General features: G+C 45.3%; 1 protein-coding gene across 1 annotated transcript; it reads right to left on the bottom strand.

The window, feature by feature from the left end:
- Positions 1-2,637: 2,637 nt before the first annotated feature.
- On the bottom strand, positions 2,638-4,250 carry LOC123141614 (expansin-B11). The gene is made up of 4 exons (XM_044560710.1): positions 3,913-4,250; positions 3,687-3,799; positions 3,405-3,598; positions 2,638-3,296 (listed from the first exon to the last, which is right to left on the bottom strand). Exons 1-4 carry the CDS (start codon positions 4,148-4,150, stop codon positions 2,972-2,974), a joined length of 870 nt encoding a protein of 289 aa, XP_044416645.1. The 5' UTR covers positions 4,151-4,250; the 3' UTR covers positions 2,638-2,971.
- Between the last annotated feature and the right edge of the window lie 16,778 nt (positions 4,251-21,028).

Below are 21,028 nucleotides of genomic sequence, written 5' to 3'. Positions count from 1 at the left end.
AAGTTGAATGGACAACCTAAGTGGAACCTATACATTGTCAAGACTATCGCCCATGGCACCGAGAAAGAAACCGGTGATCCAACTAACCCAACAAAAGAACCACCCCAGAAAGTTAGAAGAGGGGGCCGGGGAAAGAAGGGAAGGAGGAGAGGGCACAACGAGAAGGTGCAGCGGCCAAGACGACAGAGAGGTTTGATGACATCTTGGTGAAGAAGGAGGAGGCATACATCAAGCACTCGGACGTCAAGGAGGCATGCAAGGCCAAGAGGCTTAACATGTTGATGGCGGGGACCGAGAAGAAGCTCAAGTTCGAAGAGAAGAAGGCCATACTCGAGAAGAAGAAGGTGGAGATCGCAGCCGCTTCAGAGGACGTGAAGAAGGTCACCTAGAAGATGGAGGATTTAGATGAGGACGCAAGGATGATAATGTTTCAAACGTATCTATATTTTTGACTGTTTCATGCTATTATATTACCATTTATATATATATATATATATATATATATATATTTACATTAATTTATATTATTTTTCTATACTAACCTATTAATTTAGTGCCCACTGTTGGTTCCTATTTTCTGCTTGTTTTTTCCACATGAAATCAATATCTACGGAGGTCAAAATAAGTTGCCGATTTAAAATAAATTTGTTGGATGACAAGAAACACGCGAAGCTTCGGAAGACCTCAAAAGGAGCCGATGCTCTTGTTGAAGCTTGCATCGCGTCCTATGCGTTAGTCGCGATGGTGTCGGTTGCCCATGCTCCTGTCGTCGCGGGTGTCTGGCTCCTCGACGGGGTCTAGCTCGCAGTGTGGACGTCCACCTCAGCGGTGCTATGTGCCTCTGCCCCGGGTTGCGCGTCTTGCAGCCAATCGATTTCGGCCTGCTCTGGCGTTGCCTTCGAGATCTACGCTACTCTTGAGTATCTTTCTTGTGATGGATATGGTTTTGAGCAAAAGCTCTACGACGATGGTGTCTGTGGGTGTCGTTTCCCTTCTGGTGTCGCAATGAACACCTGTCTTTTCTTTGGGTGGGTGGTCGTGCTCGGTTTGGCAATGGCCCTACTATCCACTCATGCTACCTTTGGGCATTGTCTTGCCGCCCTCTAATCTTCTTTTGATGTTGCTTTTTTGTTTGGTTGGTCGTGGCAATTTGGATCATGCTTTGTGGCATGAGTCCGTGGATGCTGGAGCGACTACTCTGAACAATGGATGTGTGCCAAGGCAGTGATCTCGAATGGAGGCGTGGCTGCAACTCTAGGCTGTAGGCTAGCCCGCTCAGTGTTGCATGCGTTGTGAGTGACCTGATGCAATGAGGGTAGTGAGTTCGTCGGCCCGGTAGACACGATCTAATGGGTCCGTCTGGCTAGTATGTTGGGACAACAACGGTCTTAGATGTTTCGGGTAATTTTTGTGGTCTACGGGCGATTGTCTCACGTAGCAAGGGCTACAATGTGTCTGAGAGGCGCGGCGTTGTGGCTCGCATGCGAGCTAGGGAAGTTGAGCGGTGGCTTCGGATCCTGGCATCTGCCTGTGTTTTGTGACTATCGTCTAGTGTCGTGGTGTCGACAAGGCCTCGTTGCGTGTGCAATTTTTGGTTTGCTTTTTCACATAAACAGAGTTGTGAGTTTTCGATTAGCTTTCCCTTATAAATAGAATCAACATGTCTTGTTCTTTAAAATGAGATCATATTCAGGTGGGGACCTCTCTTCGGTAATAGTTTAGGAAAAATGTTGTTGCGGGAAAACAAACTATACTGCCTGGACAAAAACATGATAGAAATTGCAAACCCGGCTAAATATCATACGGACGACCTTCAATTATTATGAGCATAATGCACACTCGTGTAGAAAATTGGGTATGGATGTTAATCTCTACGAGTGGATAGTCTTAATTTGTGAGAGCCACACGCCAACTATCCAGTTCATAATGCCGAGCGGTAGTGTAGTACAATCAAGCCCTGTTTATCGAAAAGACACAACCGAAGATTTTGCGCGCAGACTTATAGAGTAGCGCCTACATGTGTACTACTACGTACTTACAACTGAAGCTCCTTCACTAAAAGTACTTTCAACAAACGGTTTGTGTCAATAATTGAGTAGGGCAATCAGTATTCGCAACATTCAAGGCTCTGCTCCTTTGTCTACGTTTCCGGGAGAATCGCATGTGTCATCCTCGGCAAGCAGCCGGCATGACAGGCGAGCAGAATCAATAGCGCAGCTACCGGTGGTTCCCAGTGTCCAGGTTGGTAAAAGTGCTAGTACAGATTATCCGTAATTTGCACCTTCACTAATTTTCCTTCAATTTGTCTAATTCACATCTACCCAAATATTTGTTTTTCTAGAGATTTCAACAAATGACTACATACGGAGCAAGATGAGTGAATCTACACTCTAAAATATGTCTACATACATCCGTATGTTGTGCCCATTTAAAATGCCTAGAAAGACAAATATTCAGGAACAAAGGGAGTAGATGTTTTTTAAGGATATCACATCTAACCTCCCACAAACAAGGCAGCAACAAGAAACAAAAAACAAAAAAACAAGGATAAAAAAATAGACCACAAAGAGATCAAGTTAGATGTGACATAACTATGTCACATCTAGATATGTCCTAAACAGACCCATTTCCCTTCCATAAGCAAGTAGTAATCGTGAAATTTCATTTCTCTCAAGGATTGCGTGGTAAAAAAGCACACAACTTGGTACATCGACATGCAGCATTTTAGCTGCAGTTCAATCGTCTCCTCGACGACAAAGCAGAGGAAGGCAAAAAAGGGGAAATTACAGATGGATTAATGACACATGATACATCACTAGGGGAATGCAGAGACCAGGGAGGGAACATCACAATTTTGCGAGCTCCTCCTCCTCATCTGACGCCGCCTCTCGCAGCACCCGGACGCACATTCTTTCTTTTCGCGGTATATAAAATTCACACATGGAGCAGGTAAATATGGCTGTGACGTGACTCAGGGGTAGTTCACCAGGGAGCGGTACGTGGCCCCGGCCTTCCAGTTGGCGGGGATGACGTTGTTGACGACGAGCTTCCTGCCGGAGTCGGAGGTGAGCCGGAGCGAGAAGGGGGCGCGCAGCCGCCTGCCATTGTTGAGGCGCCACAGAGCGCCCCAGTCCTGAGCCATGGGCGTCCAGGCGCCGCTGCCGGCCTCCTTGAGGGCCACGGCCTTGAGGTCGCCGTCGTCGTCCTCGAACTCGATCAGGGTCTTGAAGTAGAAGGGGTTGGCGCCCTGGTCCACCCTGAAGGCAATGTTGACGCCGGGGTACTTGCATGGCACCCTGACATGATTAACAGGAGCGCCAAGATCAGCACACATTTACTCCATTGTTTTCCGTGTAACTGTAGGCTGAAGACTGAAGAGGATCCTATGTGGTGCTGCTGCGTACCTCTTGTACTGCATCCTGATGACACCGCCGGCGCGGAGCTTGTCGGCCATGCCGGGCTTCGCCATGGCGCCCAGGGCGGTGCCGCTCATGTCGAAGTGGCACGGCTCGCCGGGGTAGAGGTTGCCGGGGCTCAGGTCGGTGATGACCACGGTCACAGGCTTCCCGGAGCAGGCCGAGTTGCTCGTGCATTTAACCTGCGTACGTCACATCAACACATTTTGTCAGGACCAGCCGAACCGACCACTTTGCACCATTAATGGAGGGGCTTGGTGAGTTGCTTACATCATAGCACGCGCCGCAGCCCTTGCCCGCCATGAACAGAGGGGAGCTCCCGGCGGCGATCATCGACGAGAACGGCCGGTGCCCTACAGCGGTCTGGTAGCCGCACGCTCCGCCTGCAAATTTGTTTTCTTGTCGTCAGTATCTTTCAGCTCGATGAATGTGGGTGCGACGTAGGTCCCATGGATTATGGACATAAGGCCCACAGTAAAGTAAGCAAGGCACTAACCGTCGCTCCCGTCGCCGTTGGGGTTGCCGTAATACGTGGCGCCGGCGGGCAACCAGCCGCCGCCGTATGCGGCGGACGAGGAGGGGTTAGTGGTGGTCTGGTTTTTGTGGCCCTTGACTGGAGCAGGCTTGTGGTGCCCCGCCGCCTTGGCGAGCTTGCGGGAGCAAGCAATGGGGCTCACAAGAAGCGAGAGCACCAGGAGTGCGCCAAGTAGCGCTAAGGTGCAACTTTTCGCCATTGCTGCTGCTGCTGCTTGTAGCTTGCTAGCGCTAGGACTAGGAGCTCGAAAATTTGGTGGCTGCGAGCTAGATAAGCTTAGCTCGAATGTTCGTTGGGTGAGTTGAAGGACTGGTCACGAGGCCAGTATTTATAGTGAACACTTGGGACCGGGGGTTCAGACGTGCGTGGCGAATTATTGGGGAGAACGTGACGAGTTGGTGTAGAAGGAAAAAGCTAACCGAACTATTACTAATCTGCAGTACAGCAGTAGTACCTACAAAAAATGCGAGCCAAAGTCGTGTAAAAAAACAGTAGATTGTACAATAGGAAAACGCACATGCTGAGAAGTTCAATCTGGACGTATACTTGGACCTGTTATAAGCGCACTTTGTTGTAAGGTCAAACTTACTGTCTGTACTAGTAGAAGTAGCTATAATGCTAATGGACATCCATATAACTTTGTTGTAATCCTCCTCTGTTAATGCGATGAGGAGATCAGGACAACTATTTTGCCTCCGCTATGACACTCAATACTGAAGTAGTACCAAAATAAGTCTTGATTTTTGTTCCGAAAGGAGAGTATACCACCAGCCTTTGCATCAAGTGATGCATAAGACAATCTTTATTAAAGTATCAAGCATCATGCTCCGCCACTGCTCGCACCTCCGCACGCTGAAAAGAAGATCACACACAAATCCATCATGTAGCTCGGAAGACAACTTGTAATTTTTTTGAAATTGTCAATCTGTTAAAAACACAATTACTTCGGCAGTTTTAGATTGCCAAGGGAAAAGCACAAACTCACCTGGGTTTGAGCTTTAAGGTTCTAATCAACCGAGCGAAACAATTCCTAAACAAATTCAAGATACTAGTTGCTGGAGGTAAGTAATATGTTGTATATGAGTAGAAAACCAAAGATGGGTGGCAAATAGATAAGATATGAATAATGATTTATGTTTTTATCTTGATCACATAAACAACATTTTTTTTCTCCCATGGTATCTATGCTTTGCCAAGCTATTGTTTGTTGATACCACCCATATATCCATACCACATAAAAATCTTAATTTTAGTGGAACTTTAATATGCCAAATATAACACTTGTGAAAAATAGGACTGGTGTTAATCAGATCCACATATATAGACTTGACGGAAAAGATTCCAAAGGTATGCAACTTCCAATGAAACACGTCCTCTTCCTATGATAAGTTAATACATATCAATTCCCTTAGGGGTAAGTTGGAACAACCCGAGAGACGCGGTCTGCTACTGAGGCGTCCGAAAAAAGTGGATCAGGCCCCCGCGTTGTCTCCACGAGGCGGCTCAGGCGGGCGGCAGCGCCGCCGGTGCCCCCTACTCCTCCCCCCCCCTGCCGCTGCTGGCATACGCCGCCGAGCAAAGCTCCCTGGTTGCCGGCGGTGGCGGGAATTCATCGCGGCAGACCTTGCTCGATGTGGTCACCCTCGCCTTCACGGATCTGGCGCTGGGAGTGTCCCTCCCCGCGGCTGACCGCAGGATCCGGCCGGAATCGGGCCCTGGTGCCTCCCCGTGAAGTGGCTATCGTCCGAGCAGCCCGCTCCATCCTCATACGGTCGCCCGCCTTCTCCTGATCTGGATATGGGGGCGGCCATCATGGTGGGTGCTGCCGGGGTCGGCCACTTGACTGCCTCTTCAGCCACATCGTTCAATTCAACCGGGATTGAAGAACCGCAACAAAGTCTGATATGGAGCTCATCGGCGTCTACCGCGTCCCATCGTCTAGATCGGATTGGGCAGGCCGGCGATCGTCGGTATGTGGCTCCTATTGATTGTCCTTCTGGTGGCGTCTTCTGCTTCCCGTTGTCCAGATCGGATCAGACAAACTGATGGTCTTTGCGGTGGTTGCCACGCCAATTCTGGTGGCCATGGATCGGAGCAGCGATGGCTAGGGGCTGCGGCGTGGTCGTGCTCGGAGGCTCGATGGTTGTGCGGCTGTGCTGCGATGGCTACAACTCCGCGGCTGGCACTGGAGTTGCCGGATCATATCCATCTCCGTTGACCATGGCGTCAACTATGACCAGTGCGTACCGCGGCGGCTAAACCGCTACTGATTGCGGTGATCACTGATTTCTTGAGGGGTTCCCCCTCCAGATCTAGTGGTTTGCTTCGACGGTGTGATGCATTCTACGGACAACGGCTTGACACAGAGGGTATGGATGTGCAGCGGTGGCGGTTGGTTTTCTAGACCAGTGCATGCAGCTTCTTGGATAGTGGAAAAGTGGTGGGAACAACACTTGATTGATTTCGACGAGCTCCGGGGTGACAACCTAGGACTAACACATGTTCGTTATGCCTGGCAATGGTGATGTTCTTGCGTCATCACCATGTCGAAGGCATTGCTCGGATGTGCTTGGTCTCTTTCTTCAGGGTGAAAATCTAGATTCTAGTGTTTAATGGGTCGATCCGCCGACGATGGCGCTTGAGTGTTGCTCCCTTCCTGAAGGCGTTGCTGATGAAGAATCTCGTTGTCCTTGTGGTGTCATGAGATGGTTGCTGCGAATATGGCCATTGTTGTAGTTTGTATATAGCGGATTTGATCAATTCAAGGTTTTTTATTTTCTCTCTCTAGGCAGTGCTTTGGTGTTCGATGACTTTGCTATCTGCCATCGTGTTTTCTATGTGTGTGTGGGTATTGGCTGTGTGCATCCTATCTTGTAGAGGTCGGGTGTGTGCTCTGTTAAGCTTCATGCATTAGTCAACGCAATCAAAAGTCTGAACTTATGAAAAGGGCTAGTGCAATCCACATATACTGTAACACCCCCTCTCATGTGTGACGGGGAAACTCACGTATGACTGAAGACCTTAGCTCTGATACCATGTCAAGCTTCATGCACTAGCCAATGCAAACAAAAGTCTGAACTTATGGTAAGGGCTAGTGCAATCCACATATACTGTAACATGCTCATTATGTTTGTATCCTCTTGATGCTTCATTTCGAGTGAATAAAATCCATTCTTTATAGAAAAAATCAATTCCCTCAAAAATGTTAATACATATCAACCTATGAAGCAAGTGAAACCACACGATACACTTATCCATGTTGAGAGCCGAGTGAAACTAGATATTCAAGGGTCTCGTCACTAGCATGGGGGCAACAGACACAACCTTTTGTTGGGGAATGCAGTATTTCAAAAATTTTACCTACAATCACGCAAGATCTATCTAGGAGATGCATAGCAACGAGCGGGGAGAGTGTGTCCACGTACCCTCGTAGACCGAAAGCGGAAGCGTTTAGTAACGCGGTTGATGTAGTCGAACGTCTTCGTGATCCAACCGATCCAAGTACCGAACGTACGACACCTCCATGTTCAGCACATGTTCAGCTCGATGACGTCCCTCGATCTGTTGATCCAGTTGAGGACGAGGGAGAGTTCTGTTAGCACGATGGCGTGGCGACGGTGATGATGAAGTTACCGGCGCAGGGCTTCGCCTAAGCACACGACTAGGAACAATTGATTTGTGTTCTAGGGGTGCCCTCCCCACGTATATAAAGGAGGGAGAGGGAGGGAGGCAGCCTAGGGCGCGCCCAAGTAGGAGGAATCCTACTTGGGCCCCTAGTCCAATCCCCCCTTACCATATTTGGATAATGGGGAAAGGAAGGAGGGGGGAGGGGAAGGAAGTAGGAGTCCTACTTCATACTTTCCTTTTCCTCCTCTCCCTTCCCTTTCTCCCCACGTGGCTGGCCCTATAGGGGGTGCACCAGCCCCTTGTGGGCTGGTGTGTTCCCTTACTTGGCCCATTAAGTCCATATCTTTGCTGGGGGTTGCCCGGGACCACTTTCGGTGACCCGGTATCACCCGGAACACTTCCGGTGTCCAAATACCATCGTCCTATATATGAATTTTTACCTCTCGACCATTTCAAGACTCCTCGTCATGTCCGTGATCTCATCCGGGACTCTGAACAAATTTCGGTCATCAAATCACATAACTCATAATACAAATCATCATCGAACGTTAAGCGTGTGGACCCTACGGGTTCGAGAACTATGCAGACATGACCGAGACACATCTCCGGTCAATAACCAATAGCGGAACCTGGATGCTCATATTGGCTCCTACATATTCTACGAAGATCTTTATCGGTCAAACCGCATAACAACATACGTTGTTCCCTTTGTCATCGGTATGTTACTTGCCCGAGATTCGATCGTCGGTATCCTCATACCTAGTTCAATCTCGTTACCGGCGAGTCTCTTTACTCGTTCCGTAATGCATCATCCCGTAACTAACTCATTTGTCACATTGCTTGCAAGGCTTATAATGATGTGCATTACCGAGAGGGCCCAGAGATACCTCTCCGATACTCGGAGTGACAAATCCTAATCTCGATCTATGCCAACTCAACAAACACCATCGGAGACACCTGCAGAGCATCTTTATAATCACCCAGTTACGTTGTGACGTTTGATAGCACACAAGGTGTTCCTCCGGTATTCAGGAGTTGCATAATCTCATAGTCAGAGGACCATGTATAAGTCATGAAGAAAGCAATAGCAATAAAACTAAACGATCATTATGCTAAGCTAACGGATGGGTCTTGTCCATCACATCATTCTCTAATGATGTGATCCCGTTCATCAAATGACAACACATGTCTATGGCTAGGAAACTTAACCATCTTTGATTAACGAGCTAGTCAAGTAGAGGCATACTAGGGACACTCTATTTTGTCTATTCACACATGTACTAAGTTTCCGGTTAATACAATTCTAGCATGAATAATAAACATTTATCATGATATAAGTAAATATAAATAACAACTTTATTATTGCCTCTAGGGCATATTTCCTTCAGTCTCCCACTTGCACAAGAGTCAATAATCTAGTTCACATCATCATGTGATTTAACACCAATAGTTCACATCTTTATGTGATTAGTTCACATCTCCATGTGACTAATATCCAAAGGGTTTACTAGAGTCAATAATCTAGTTCACATCGCTATGTGATTAACACCCAGAGAGTGATCATGTTTTGCTTGTGAGAGAAGTTTAGTCAACGGGTCTGCCACATTCAGAGCCGTATGTATTTCGCAAATTGCTATGTCTACAATACTCTGCACGAAGCTACTGTAGCTAATTGCTCCCACTTTCAATATGTATCTAGATCGAGACTTAGAGTCATCCAGATCGGTGTCAAAGCTTGCATCGACGTAACTCTTTACGACAAACTCTTTGTCACCTCCATAACCGAGAAACATGTCCTTATTCCACTAAGGATAATTTTGACCGTTGTCTAGTGATCCACTCCTGGATCACTATTGTACCCTCTTGCCAAACTCATGGTGAGATACACAATAGGTCTGGTACACAGCATAGCATACTTTATAGAACCTATGACTGAGGCATAAGGAATGACTTTTCATTCTCTTTCTATTTTCTACCATGGTCGGGTTTTGAGTCTTTACTCAACTTCACACCTTGCAACACAGGCAAGAACTCCTTCTTTGACTGTTCCATTTTGAACTACTTTAAAAACTTGTCAAGGTATGTACTCATTGAAAAAATTTATCAAGCGTCTTGATCTATCTCTATAGATCTTGATGCTCAATATATAAGCAGCTTCACTGAGGTCTTTCTTTGAAAAACTCCTTTCAAACATTCCTTTATGCTTTCCAGAAAATTCTACATTATTTCCGATCAACAATATGTCATTCACATGCATATACTTATCGGAAATGTTGTAGTGCTCCCACTCACTTTCTTGTAAATACAGGCTTCACCGCAAGTCTGTATAAAACTATATGCTTTGATCAACTCATCAAAGTGTATATTCCAACTCCTGAGATGCTTGCACTAGTCCATAGATGGATCGCTGGAGCTTGCACACTTTGTTAGCACCTTTAGGATTGACAAAACCTTCTTGTTGCATCATATACAACTCTTCTTTAAGATATCCATTAAGGAATGCAGTTTTGACATCCATTTGCCAAATTTCATAATCATAAAATGCGGCAATTGCTAACATGATCCGGACAGACTTAAGCATCGCTACGGGTGATAAGGTCTCATCGTAGTCAACTCCGTGGACTTGTCGAAAACCTTTCGCAACAAGTCGAGCGTTGTAGATAGTAACACTACTAACAGCGTCCGTCTTCCTCTTGAAAATCCATTTATTCTCTAATGGTTTGCCGATCATCGGGCAAGTCCACCAAAGTCCACACTTTGTTCTCATACATGGATCCTATCTCAGATTTCATGGCCTCAAGCCATTTCACGAAATCTGGGCTCATCATCGCTTCCTCATAGTTCATAGGTTCGTCATGGTCTAGTAACATGACTTCCAGAACAGGATTACCATACCACTCTGGTGCGGACCGTACTCTGGTTGACCTAAGAGGTTAGGTAGTAACTTGATCTGAAGTTTCATGATCATCATCATTAGCTTCCTCACTAATTGGTGTAGGAATCACTGGAACTGATTTCTGTGATGAACTACTTTCCAATTCGGGAGAAGGTACAATTACCTCTTCAAGTTCTACTTTCCTACCACTCACTTCTTTCGAGGGAAACTCCTTCTCTAGAAAGTATCCATTTTTAGCAACGAATCTTGGCTTCGGATCTGTGATAGAAGGTGTATCCAACAGTTTCCTTTCGGTATCCTATGAAGACGCATTTCTCCGATTTGGGTTCGAGCTTATCAGGTTGAAACTTTTTCACATAAGCATCGCCGCCCCAAACTTTAAGAAACGACAACTTAGGTTTCTTGCCAAACCATAGTTCAGATGGTGTCGTCTCAACGGATTTAGATGGTGCCCTATTTAACATGAATGCAACTGTCTCTAATGCATAATCCCAAAATGATAGTGGTAAACCGGTAAGAGACATCATAGATCGCACCATATCTAATAAAGTACGGTTATGATGTTCGGACACACCATTATGCTGTGGTGTTCCAGGTGGCATGAGTTTGTGAAACTATTCCACATTGTTTTAATTGAAGGCCAAACTCATAACTCAAATATTCGCCTCTGCGATCGGATCGTAGAAACTTTATTTTCTTGTTACGATGATTCTCCACTTCACTCTGAAATTCTTTGAACTTTTCAAATGTTTCAGACTTGTGTTTCATCAAGTAGATATACCCATATCTGCTCAAATCATCTGTGAAGGTCCGAAAATAATGATACCCGCCGCAAGCCTCAACACTCATCGGACTGCATACATCGGTATGTATTATTTCCAATAAGTCAGTGGCTCGCTCCATTGTTCCGGAGAATGGAGTATTAGTCATCTTGCCCATGAGGCATGGTTCGCAAGCATCAAATGATTCATAATCAAGTGATTCAAAAGTCCATCCGCATGGAGTTTCTTCATGCGCTTTACACCAATATGACCTAAACGGCAGTGCCACAAGTATGTTGCACTATCATTATCAACTTTGCATCTTTTGGCATCAATATTATGAATATGTGTATCACTACGATCGAGATTCAATAAACCAATTTATATTAAGTGTATGACCATAGAAGGTTTTATTCATGTAAACAGAACAACAATTATTCTTTGACTTAAATGAATAACCGTATTGCAATAAACATGATCCAATCATATTTATGCTCAACGCAAACACCAAATAACATTTATTTTAGGTTCAACACTAATCCTGAAGGTAAAAGGAGTATGCGATGGTGATCTCATCAACCTTGGAATCATTTCCAACACACATCGTCACCTTGCCCTTAACTAGTCTCTGTTCATTTTGCAACTCTTGTTTCAAGTTACTAATCTTAGCAACTGAACCGGTATCAAATACCCTGGGGTTACTATGAACACTAGTAAAGTACACATCAATAAAATGTATATCAAATATACTTTTGTTCACTTTGCTATCCTTCTTATCTGCCAAGTATTTGGGGTAGTTCCGCTTCAGTGACCATTCCTTTTGCAGTAGAAGCACTCAGTTTCAGGCTTAGGTCTAGCTTTGGGCTTCTTCACGGGAGTGGCAACTTGCTTGCCATTCTTCTTGAAGTTCCCTTTCTTTCCCTTGCCATTTTACTTGAAACTAGTGGCCTTGTCAATCATCAACACTTGATGCTTTTTATTGATTTCTACCTTCACCGATTTCAGCATCGCGAAGAGCTTGGGAATCATTTCCGTTATCCCTTGCATATTATAGTTCATCACGAAGTTCTAGTAACTTGGTGATAGTGACTAGAGAACTCTGTCAATCACTATATTATCTGGAAGATTAACTCCCACTTGATTCAAGTGATTGTAGTACTCAGACATTCTGAGCACATGCTCACTGGTTGAGCTATTCTCCACCATCTTGTAGGCAAAGTACTTGTCAGAGGTCTCATACCTCTTAAAACATGCATGAGTCTGAAATACCAATTTCAACTCTTGGAACATCTCATATGCTCCATGTCGTTCAATTTTTTTTGAAGTCTCGGTTCTAAGCCGTAAAGCATGGTGCACTAAACTATCAAGTAGTCATCATACCGAGCTTGTCAAACGTTCATAACGTCTGCATCTGCTCCTGCAATAGTTTTGTCACCTAGCGGTGCATCAAGGACATAATTCTTCTGTGCAGCAATGACGATAATCCTCAGATCACGGACCTAGTCCGCATCATTGCTACTATCATCTTTCAACTTAGTTTTCTCTAGGAACATATCATAAATAAAATGGGGAAGCTATACGCGAGCTATTGATTTATAACATAGATATGCAAATACTACCAGGACTAAGTTCATGATAAATTAAAGTTCAATTAATCATATTACTTAAGAACTCCCACTTAGATAGACATCCCTCGAGTCATCTAAATGATCACGTGATCCATATCAACTAAACCATGTCCGATCATCACGTGAGATGGAGTAGTTTTCAATGCTGAACATCACTATGTTGAACATATCTACTATATGGTTCACGTTCGACCTTTCGGTCTCAGTGTTCCAAGGCCATATCCGCATATGCTAGGCTCGTCAAGTTTAACCCGAGTATTCTGCGTGTGCAAAACTGGCTTGGACCCGTTGTATGTGAACGTAGAGCTTATCACACCCGATCATCACGTGGTGTCTCGGCACGACGAACTGTCGCAACGGTGCATACTCAGGGAGAACACTTATACCTTGAAATTTAGTGAGGGATCATCTTATAATGCTACCGCCGTACTAAGCAAAATAAGATGCATAAAAGATAAACATCACATGCAATCGAAATATGTGACATGATATGGCCATCATCATCTTGTGCCTTTGATCTCCATCTCCAAAGTACCGTCAGATCTCCATCGTCACCGGCATGTCACCGGCATGACACCATGATCTCCATCATCTTGATCTCTATCAACGTGTCGTCACATGGTTGCCTCGCCAACTATTGCTTTTGCAACTATTGCTATCGCATAGCGATAAAGTAAATCAATTATATGGTGCTTGCATCTTATGCAATAAAGAGACAACCATAAGACTCCTGCCAGTTGCCGACAACTTTAACAAAACATAATCATCTCATACAACAAATTATATCACATCATGTCTTGACCATATTACATCACAACATGTCCTGCAAAAACAAGTTAGACGTCCTCTACTTTGTTGTTGCAAGTTTTACGTGGCTGCTATGGGCTTCTAGCAAGAACCGTTCTTACCTACGCAGCAAAACCACAACGATTTTTCATCAAGTGTGCTATTTTAACCTTCACCAAGGACCGGCCGTAGTCAAACTCGATTCAACTAAAGTTGGAGAAACTCACACCCGCTAGCCACCCGTGTGCGAAACACGTCGGTAGAACCAGTCTCATGAACGTGGTCATGTAATGTCGGTCCGGGCCACTTCATCCAACAATATTGCCAAATCAAAGTAAGACATTGGTGGTAAGCAGTATGAATATTATCGCCCACAACTCTTTGTGTTCTACTCGTGCATATAACATCTACGCATAGACCTGGCTCGGATGCCACTGTTGGGAAACGCAGTATTTCAAAAAATTTACCTACGATCACGCAAGATCTATCTACGAGATGCATAGCAACAAGTGGGGAGAGTGTGTCCACGTACCCTCGTAGACTGAAAGCGAAAGCGTTTAGTAACGCGGTTGATGTAGTCGAACGTCTTCGCGATCCAACCAATCCAAGTACCGAACGTACGACACCTCCGTGTTCAGCACACGTTCAACTCAATGACGTCCCTCGATCTCTTGATCCAGTTGAGGACGAGGGAGAGGTCCGTCAGCACGACCGCGTGGCGATGGAGGTGATGAAGTTATCGGCGCAGGGCTTCGCCTAAGCACTACGACGACATGACCGAGGTGTGTAACTGTGGAGGGGGCACCGCACATGGCTAGGAACAATTAATTTGTGTTCTAGGGGTGCCCTCCCCATGTATATAAAGGAGGGAGAGGGAGAGAGGCGGCCTAGGGCGCGCCCAAGTAGGAGGAATCCTACTTGGGCCCCTAGTCCAATTCGCCCCCCTTACCATATTTGGACAATGGGGAAATGAAGGAGGGGGGAGGGGAAGGAAGTAGGAGTCCTACTTCATACTTTCCTTTTCCTCCTATCCTTTCCCTTTCTCCCCACGTGGCTGGCCCTATAGGGGGTGCACCAGCCCCTTGTGGGCTGGTGTGTTCCCTTACTTGGCCCATTAAGCCCATATCTTTGCTGGGGGTTGGCCGGAACCACTTTCGATGACCCGGTATCACCCGAAACACTTCCGGTGTCCAAATACCATCGTCCTATGTATGAATCTTTACCTCTCGACCATTTTGACACTCCTCGTCATGTCCGTGATCTCATCCGGGACTCCGAACAAACTTTGGTCATCAAATCACATAACTCATAATACAAATTGTCATCGAACGTTAAGCGTGCGGACCCTACGGGTTCGAGAACTATGTAGACATGACCGAGACACATCTCTGGTCAATAACAAATAGCGGAACCTGGATGCTCATATTGGCTCCTACATATTCTACGAATATCTTTATCGGTCAAACCGCATAACAACATACGTTGTTCCCTTTGTCATCGGTATGTTACTTGCCCGATATTCGATCGTAGGTATCCTCATACCTAGTTCAATCTCGTTACCGGTGAGTCTCTTTACTCGTTCTGTAATGCATCATCCCGTAACTAACTCATTAGTCACATTGCTTGCAAGGCTTATAGTGATGTGCATTACCGAGAGGGCCCAGAGATACCTCTCCGATACTCGGAGTGACAAATCCTAATCTCGATCTATGCCAACTCAACAAACACCATCGGAGACACCTGCAGAGCATCTTTATAATCACCCAGTTACGTTGTGACGTTTGATAGCACACAAGGTGATCCTCCGGTATTCGGGAGTTGCATAATCTCATAGTCAGAGGAACATATATAAGTCATGAAGAAAGCAATAGCAATAAAACTAAACGATCATTATGCTAAGCTAACGGATGGGTCTTGTCCATCACATCATTCTCTAATGATGTGATCCCGTTCATCAAATGACAACACATGTCTATGGCTAGGAAAGTTAACCATCTTTGATTAACGAGCTATTCAAGTAGAGGCATACTAGGGACACTCTGTTTTGTCTATGTTTTCACACATGTACTAAGTTTCCGGTTAATACAATTCTAGCATGAATAATAAACATTTATCATGATATAAGGAAATATAAATAACAACTTTACTATTGCCTCTAGTGCATATTTCCTTCACCTTTCGCTATACAATGTTATAGACTCGGGGTTTGGGGACCAAGTGGTGCGTGCCCCAACCATGTATGTTCCCAAAACCTAGTCGTGGGCCCATTGTCTACTGATAAAGATCCTCTATTGAAAAACTCAACTTTAACTCTCATAAGACCTTTCCAGCAAGGAAGCTTGACGAAACTTGGGGTTAGGGTTTTAGATTGAAGGTATCTGTTTCGCGACATCTCTTGCTATACCTCTTCCTCTCAAAGAATTTTGCACATCCATTTTCTAAAGCAAGAACTTGTTCTTAATGAAGGGAACATTGCATGGAAAACAAAAAAATTCCTACGAAACACTCAAGATCTGTTCTATGAATATGCTAGCAATGAGAGGGGAAGGTGTATGCATACCCTTGTAAACCGAAAGCATTAACGATCTAGAGATCGTGGTTGGCGTAGTCGTACTCCCTTGCGATCCAATCTAATCCAAGCACCGCACGAGCGGCACCTCTGAGATGTGCACATGTACGGCTCGGTGATGTCTCCGCCTTCTTGATCCAGCAAGCGAGGGTGGAGAGGTAGATGGGATCTAGGCCAGCACGACGGTGTGAGGGTGGTGGTGGTAGCGGGATTGCAGCAGGGCTTCGCCAAGCGTCTGCGCGGAGGAGATGAGAGAGAGGGAGGCTGGCGGCTAGGCAAGGAATAGGGTGCTGCCCCTGTGCCTCCCTCCAAGCCTATAGGGTCGTTGGCCAAGGGGAGGATTTTCCTTTTCCACCGATCGCGATCCCCTCTTTTTAGGAATCTTGATTTTATCCCTTCAGGATATGATCTTATTCCTTTTAGGCGGTACCTTGGTGCGCCTAGACCAGGGGTGTGAGGCCTTGCCCCACTACCCACGTCCATGTGGGCCCCCCATGCAGGTGGGCCCACTCCGGAACCTTCTACAACCTTCCCGGTACAATACCGAAAAATCCCGAACATATTTCGGAACCCTAAATATGACTTCCCATATATAAATCTTTACTTCTGGACCATTTCAAAGCTCCTCATGATGTCCCAGATCCCATCTGAGACTTTGAACTACTTTCGGACTCACCATATGAATATCCCAATACTGCCCTAGTGTTACCCAACGTTAATTGTGTGACCCTATGGGTTCGGGAACATGCAGACATGACCGGGACTCCTTTCCGATCAATAATCAATAGCGGGACCTGGATGCCCATATGACTCCCACATATTCAACAAAGATCTTTATCGGTTTGAACCACGATGTTGTGGATTCGGTTAATCCCGTATACAGTTCCCTTTGTCCGGCGATATGTTACTTGCCCGAGATTCAATCGTCGGTATCTCCATATCTAGTTCAATATCGTCACTGGCAAGTCTCTTTACTCATTGCATAATGAAAGATCCCCGTGACTAAACTCATTAGTCACATACTTGCAAGCTATCACGATGTTGTATTACCGAGAGGGCCCAGAGACACCTTTCTGTCATATGGAGCGGCAAATCTTAGTATCGATCCATGCAACCCAACAAACACTTTCTGAAATACTTGTAGAGCACCTTTATGATCACCAAGTTATGAAGTGACGTTTGATAACCCACAAAGTATTCTTTCGGTATTCGGGAGTGGCACGATCTCATGGTCTAAGGAATAGATACTTGAGACGGAGAAAGTTGTAGCAATTAAACTAAGTGATACGATCTGATGCTAAGCTTATGGTTGGGTCTGCCCATCACATCATTCTCCTAATGATGTGATCCCATTATTAAATGACAGCTCATGTCTATGGTTAAGAAACATTAACCATCTATAATCAACGAGCTAGTCTAGTAGAGGCTCACTAGGGACATACTGTCGGTTTATGTATCCACACATGTATCTGGGTTTCTGATCAATACAATTACAACATGGATAATAAACATTTATCATGAACAAGGAAATATGATAATAGCATATTTATTATTGCCTCTCGGGCTTATTTCCAACACTTAATAGCGAGGTCCTCGATCCCCAAAACACTTTGATCTTTTGACCCACATAGAACATTGCACTTTGCCAATAGGCAGTTTCATTAATGCTCGTCACATTGAAAAAAGAAACGAGAATTGTTAATTATTATTGCAACTCATTGGTTCTTACAAAAAATGGCTTTCAAAGCTTGGGCAACTGCAATTTTCTCAAACTTGTAGCCTATTTCTCAGTTGTGTGATTTCTTCATGATTTGTGCATACTGAGTCAGAGACGGTGACAAAGGGGAGCATATGATGAAGATTTGGATGTCACCGACAGTGGGAAATATGACCGGACTAGATTTGGTTAGAGGAATTGCAAGGGACGGCTGCAGGGCTAGCGGCCAGGGAGGGCAGAGCGGCAAGGCGTCGCGGTAGGCGTTCATTTCTCTCTAATTCTTCTGAACCACAGGTTATAAGATTCAATTTGGTAACCGTTTTCTGATTTCTTGGATGCTCTTGTTCTGTTGTAGGGCAACTTGAAGGAAATATGCCCTAGAGGCAATAATAAATTGTTATTTATATTTCCTTATATCATGATAAATGTTTATTATTCATGCTAGAATTTATTAACCGGAAACTTAGTACATGTGTGAATACATATACAAAGTGTCACTAGTGTGCCTCTACTTGACTAGCTCGTTGAATCAAAGATGGTTAAGTTTCCTAGCCATAGACATGAGTTGTCATTTGATTAACGGGATCACATCATTAGAGAATGATGTGATTGACTTGACCCATTCCGTTAGCTTAGCACTTGATCGTTTAGTATATTGCTATTGCTTTCTTCATGACTTATACATGTTCCTATGACTATGAGATTGTGCAACTCCCGAATACCGGAGGAACACTTTGTGTGCTACCAAACGTCACAACATAACTGGGTGATTATAAAGGTGCTCTACAGGTGTCTCCAATGGTACTTGTTGAGTTGGCATAGATCAAGATTAGGATTTGTCACTCCGATTGTCGGAGAGGTATCTCTGGGCCATCTCGATAATGCACATCACTATAAGCCTTGCAAGCAATGCAACTAATGAGTTAGTTGCGGGATGATGTATTACGGAACGAGTAACGAGACTTGCCAGTAACGAGATTGAACTAGGTATTGAGATACCGACGATCGAATCTCGGGCAAGTAACATACCGATGACAAAAGGAACAACATATGTTGTTATGCGGTTTGACCGATAAAGATCTTCGTAGAATATGTGGGAGCCAATATGAGCATCCAGGTTCCGCTATTGGTTATTGACCGGAGACGTGTCTCGTTCATGTCTACATAGTTCTCGAACCCGTAGGGTCCGCACGCTTAACGTTCGGTGACGATTAGTATTATGAGTTTATGTGTTTTGATGAACCGAAGGTAGTTCGGAGTCCCGGATATGATCACGGACATGATGAGGAGTCTCGAAATGGTCAAGACATAAAGATTGATATATTGGATGACTATGTTTGGACTTCGGAAGGGTTCTGGGCAAGTTTGGAAAAATACCGGAGTACCGGGGGGTTACCGGAACCCCCCGGGGAGTGTAATGGCCCTTTTAGGCCTTAGTGGAGAAGAGGAGGGGCGGCCAGGGCAGGCCGCGCACCCCCTCCCCCTCTAGTCTGAATTGGACAAGGAGTGGGTGGGGGGAGGCGCCCCCCTTTCCTTCCCCCTCTCTCCTCCTTCCCTCTCTCCTACTCCTACTCTTGGAAGGGTTGGAGTCCTACTCCCGGTGGGAGTAGGACTCCCCTTGAGGCACGCCTAGGAGGGCCGGCCCCTCCCCCTCCTCCACTCCTTTATATACGGAGGAGGGGGGCACCCCATAGACACACAAGTTGATCAGTTGATCTTTTAGCCGTGTGCGGTGCCCCCCTCCACCATAATCCACCTCGGTCATATCGTAGCGGTGCTTAGGCGAAGCCCTGCGTCGGTAGCATCATCAACACCGTCATCACGCTGTCGTGCTGACGGAAATCTCCCACGAAGCTCTGCTGGATCGTGAGTTCGTGGGACGTCACCGAGCTGAACGTGTGCAGAACTCAGAGGTGCAGTGCGTTCGGTACTTGGATCGGTCGGATCGTGAATACGTACGACTACATCAACCGCGTTGTCATAACGCTTCCGCTTACGGTCTACGAGGGTACGTGGAAAACACTCTCCCCTCTCGTTGCTATGCATCACCATGATCTTGCGTGTGCGTAGGAATTTTTTTGAAATTACTACGTTCCCCAACACAACTAACAAGTATGCTTTTCCTGGCTCTGTTGCATATCCAAGCAACATCGACTATGAGTTTGTTTCCTCGGAGAAAAGCTTGTGCTATTTGCATTTCGAGTGTCTCAACTCTTAGAAATGATGCAAGTACCCCTAAAAAATGATGCAAGTAGCTACAACATTAAGCACTCACATATCAACTTCGTATACTATAGTAGTCCTATACTAATATGCTTATATTATTTGTTATTTAATAACTAGTGCAGTTACATGTATAGACACATAATCAAGATTCATTTTGTTCACTGCAATGTTGATATAGAAATGCACGCACCAACGAGTTAACCCAAAAGCTCAAGCTTATGGAGAAATGTGGGCTATGCATTTATACATCAACATCGTGCAGTTCTACATGGTATCAAATCCAAAAGGTCTTTAGCTCAAGACCCGGTTGGCGTACTTTGAAAATACAAAATTGCATCCCACTTTCAGTTTATGTTTAGACCAGAGGGAGCCACACGTGAGGGGGAGTGTTGACGTATAAATCCATAGCCCACCTTTCTCCACCACCTTGAGCTTTTGGGTGAACTGGCTGGTGCATGCAGTTCTACAGTTGCTCCATGTGAACATATGTATTTAGTTTGCCAAACTTCTATCCTAGCACTTGCATTTTATGCACTCTTAAGTGAGTGATGCATGCAATTCCATGGATGACCACTGGTTGCTCAACTAGCAACTTGTGCCTTGAAAACAACCTCCCTAGAACAAAAACCCATTTTGTTAACTCTAACTCCTGGTTGCCTTTGGTTTTTGTAAGTCCTAATTATCTCAAATTGAACACTTCTATGGGGTGCTATCCTGTAATACATGCAATTGTGGCAAAATGCTCCTGCAAATTCAAATTTGTTCATTTTTCTATTTTATCCTAGTTTCCTCATCGTCGGCTAGATCCAATGCATGCTCCTTGCGGTGGACGTTGGGGCCATGCAGGATTTCCGGTGTTACTCTCCG

Source organism: Triticum aestivum, chromosome 6D (assembly GCF_018294505.1).
Source record: "Triticum aestivum cultivar Chinese Spring chromosome 6D, IWGSC CS RefSeq v2.1, whole genome shotgun sequence".
Classification (NCBI taxonomy): domain Eukaryota; kingdom Viridiplantae; phylum Streptophyta; class Magnoliopsida; order Poales; family Poaceae; genus Triticum; species Triticum aestivum.
This window is presented reverse-complemented; position numbering and strand designations above follow the sequence as displayed.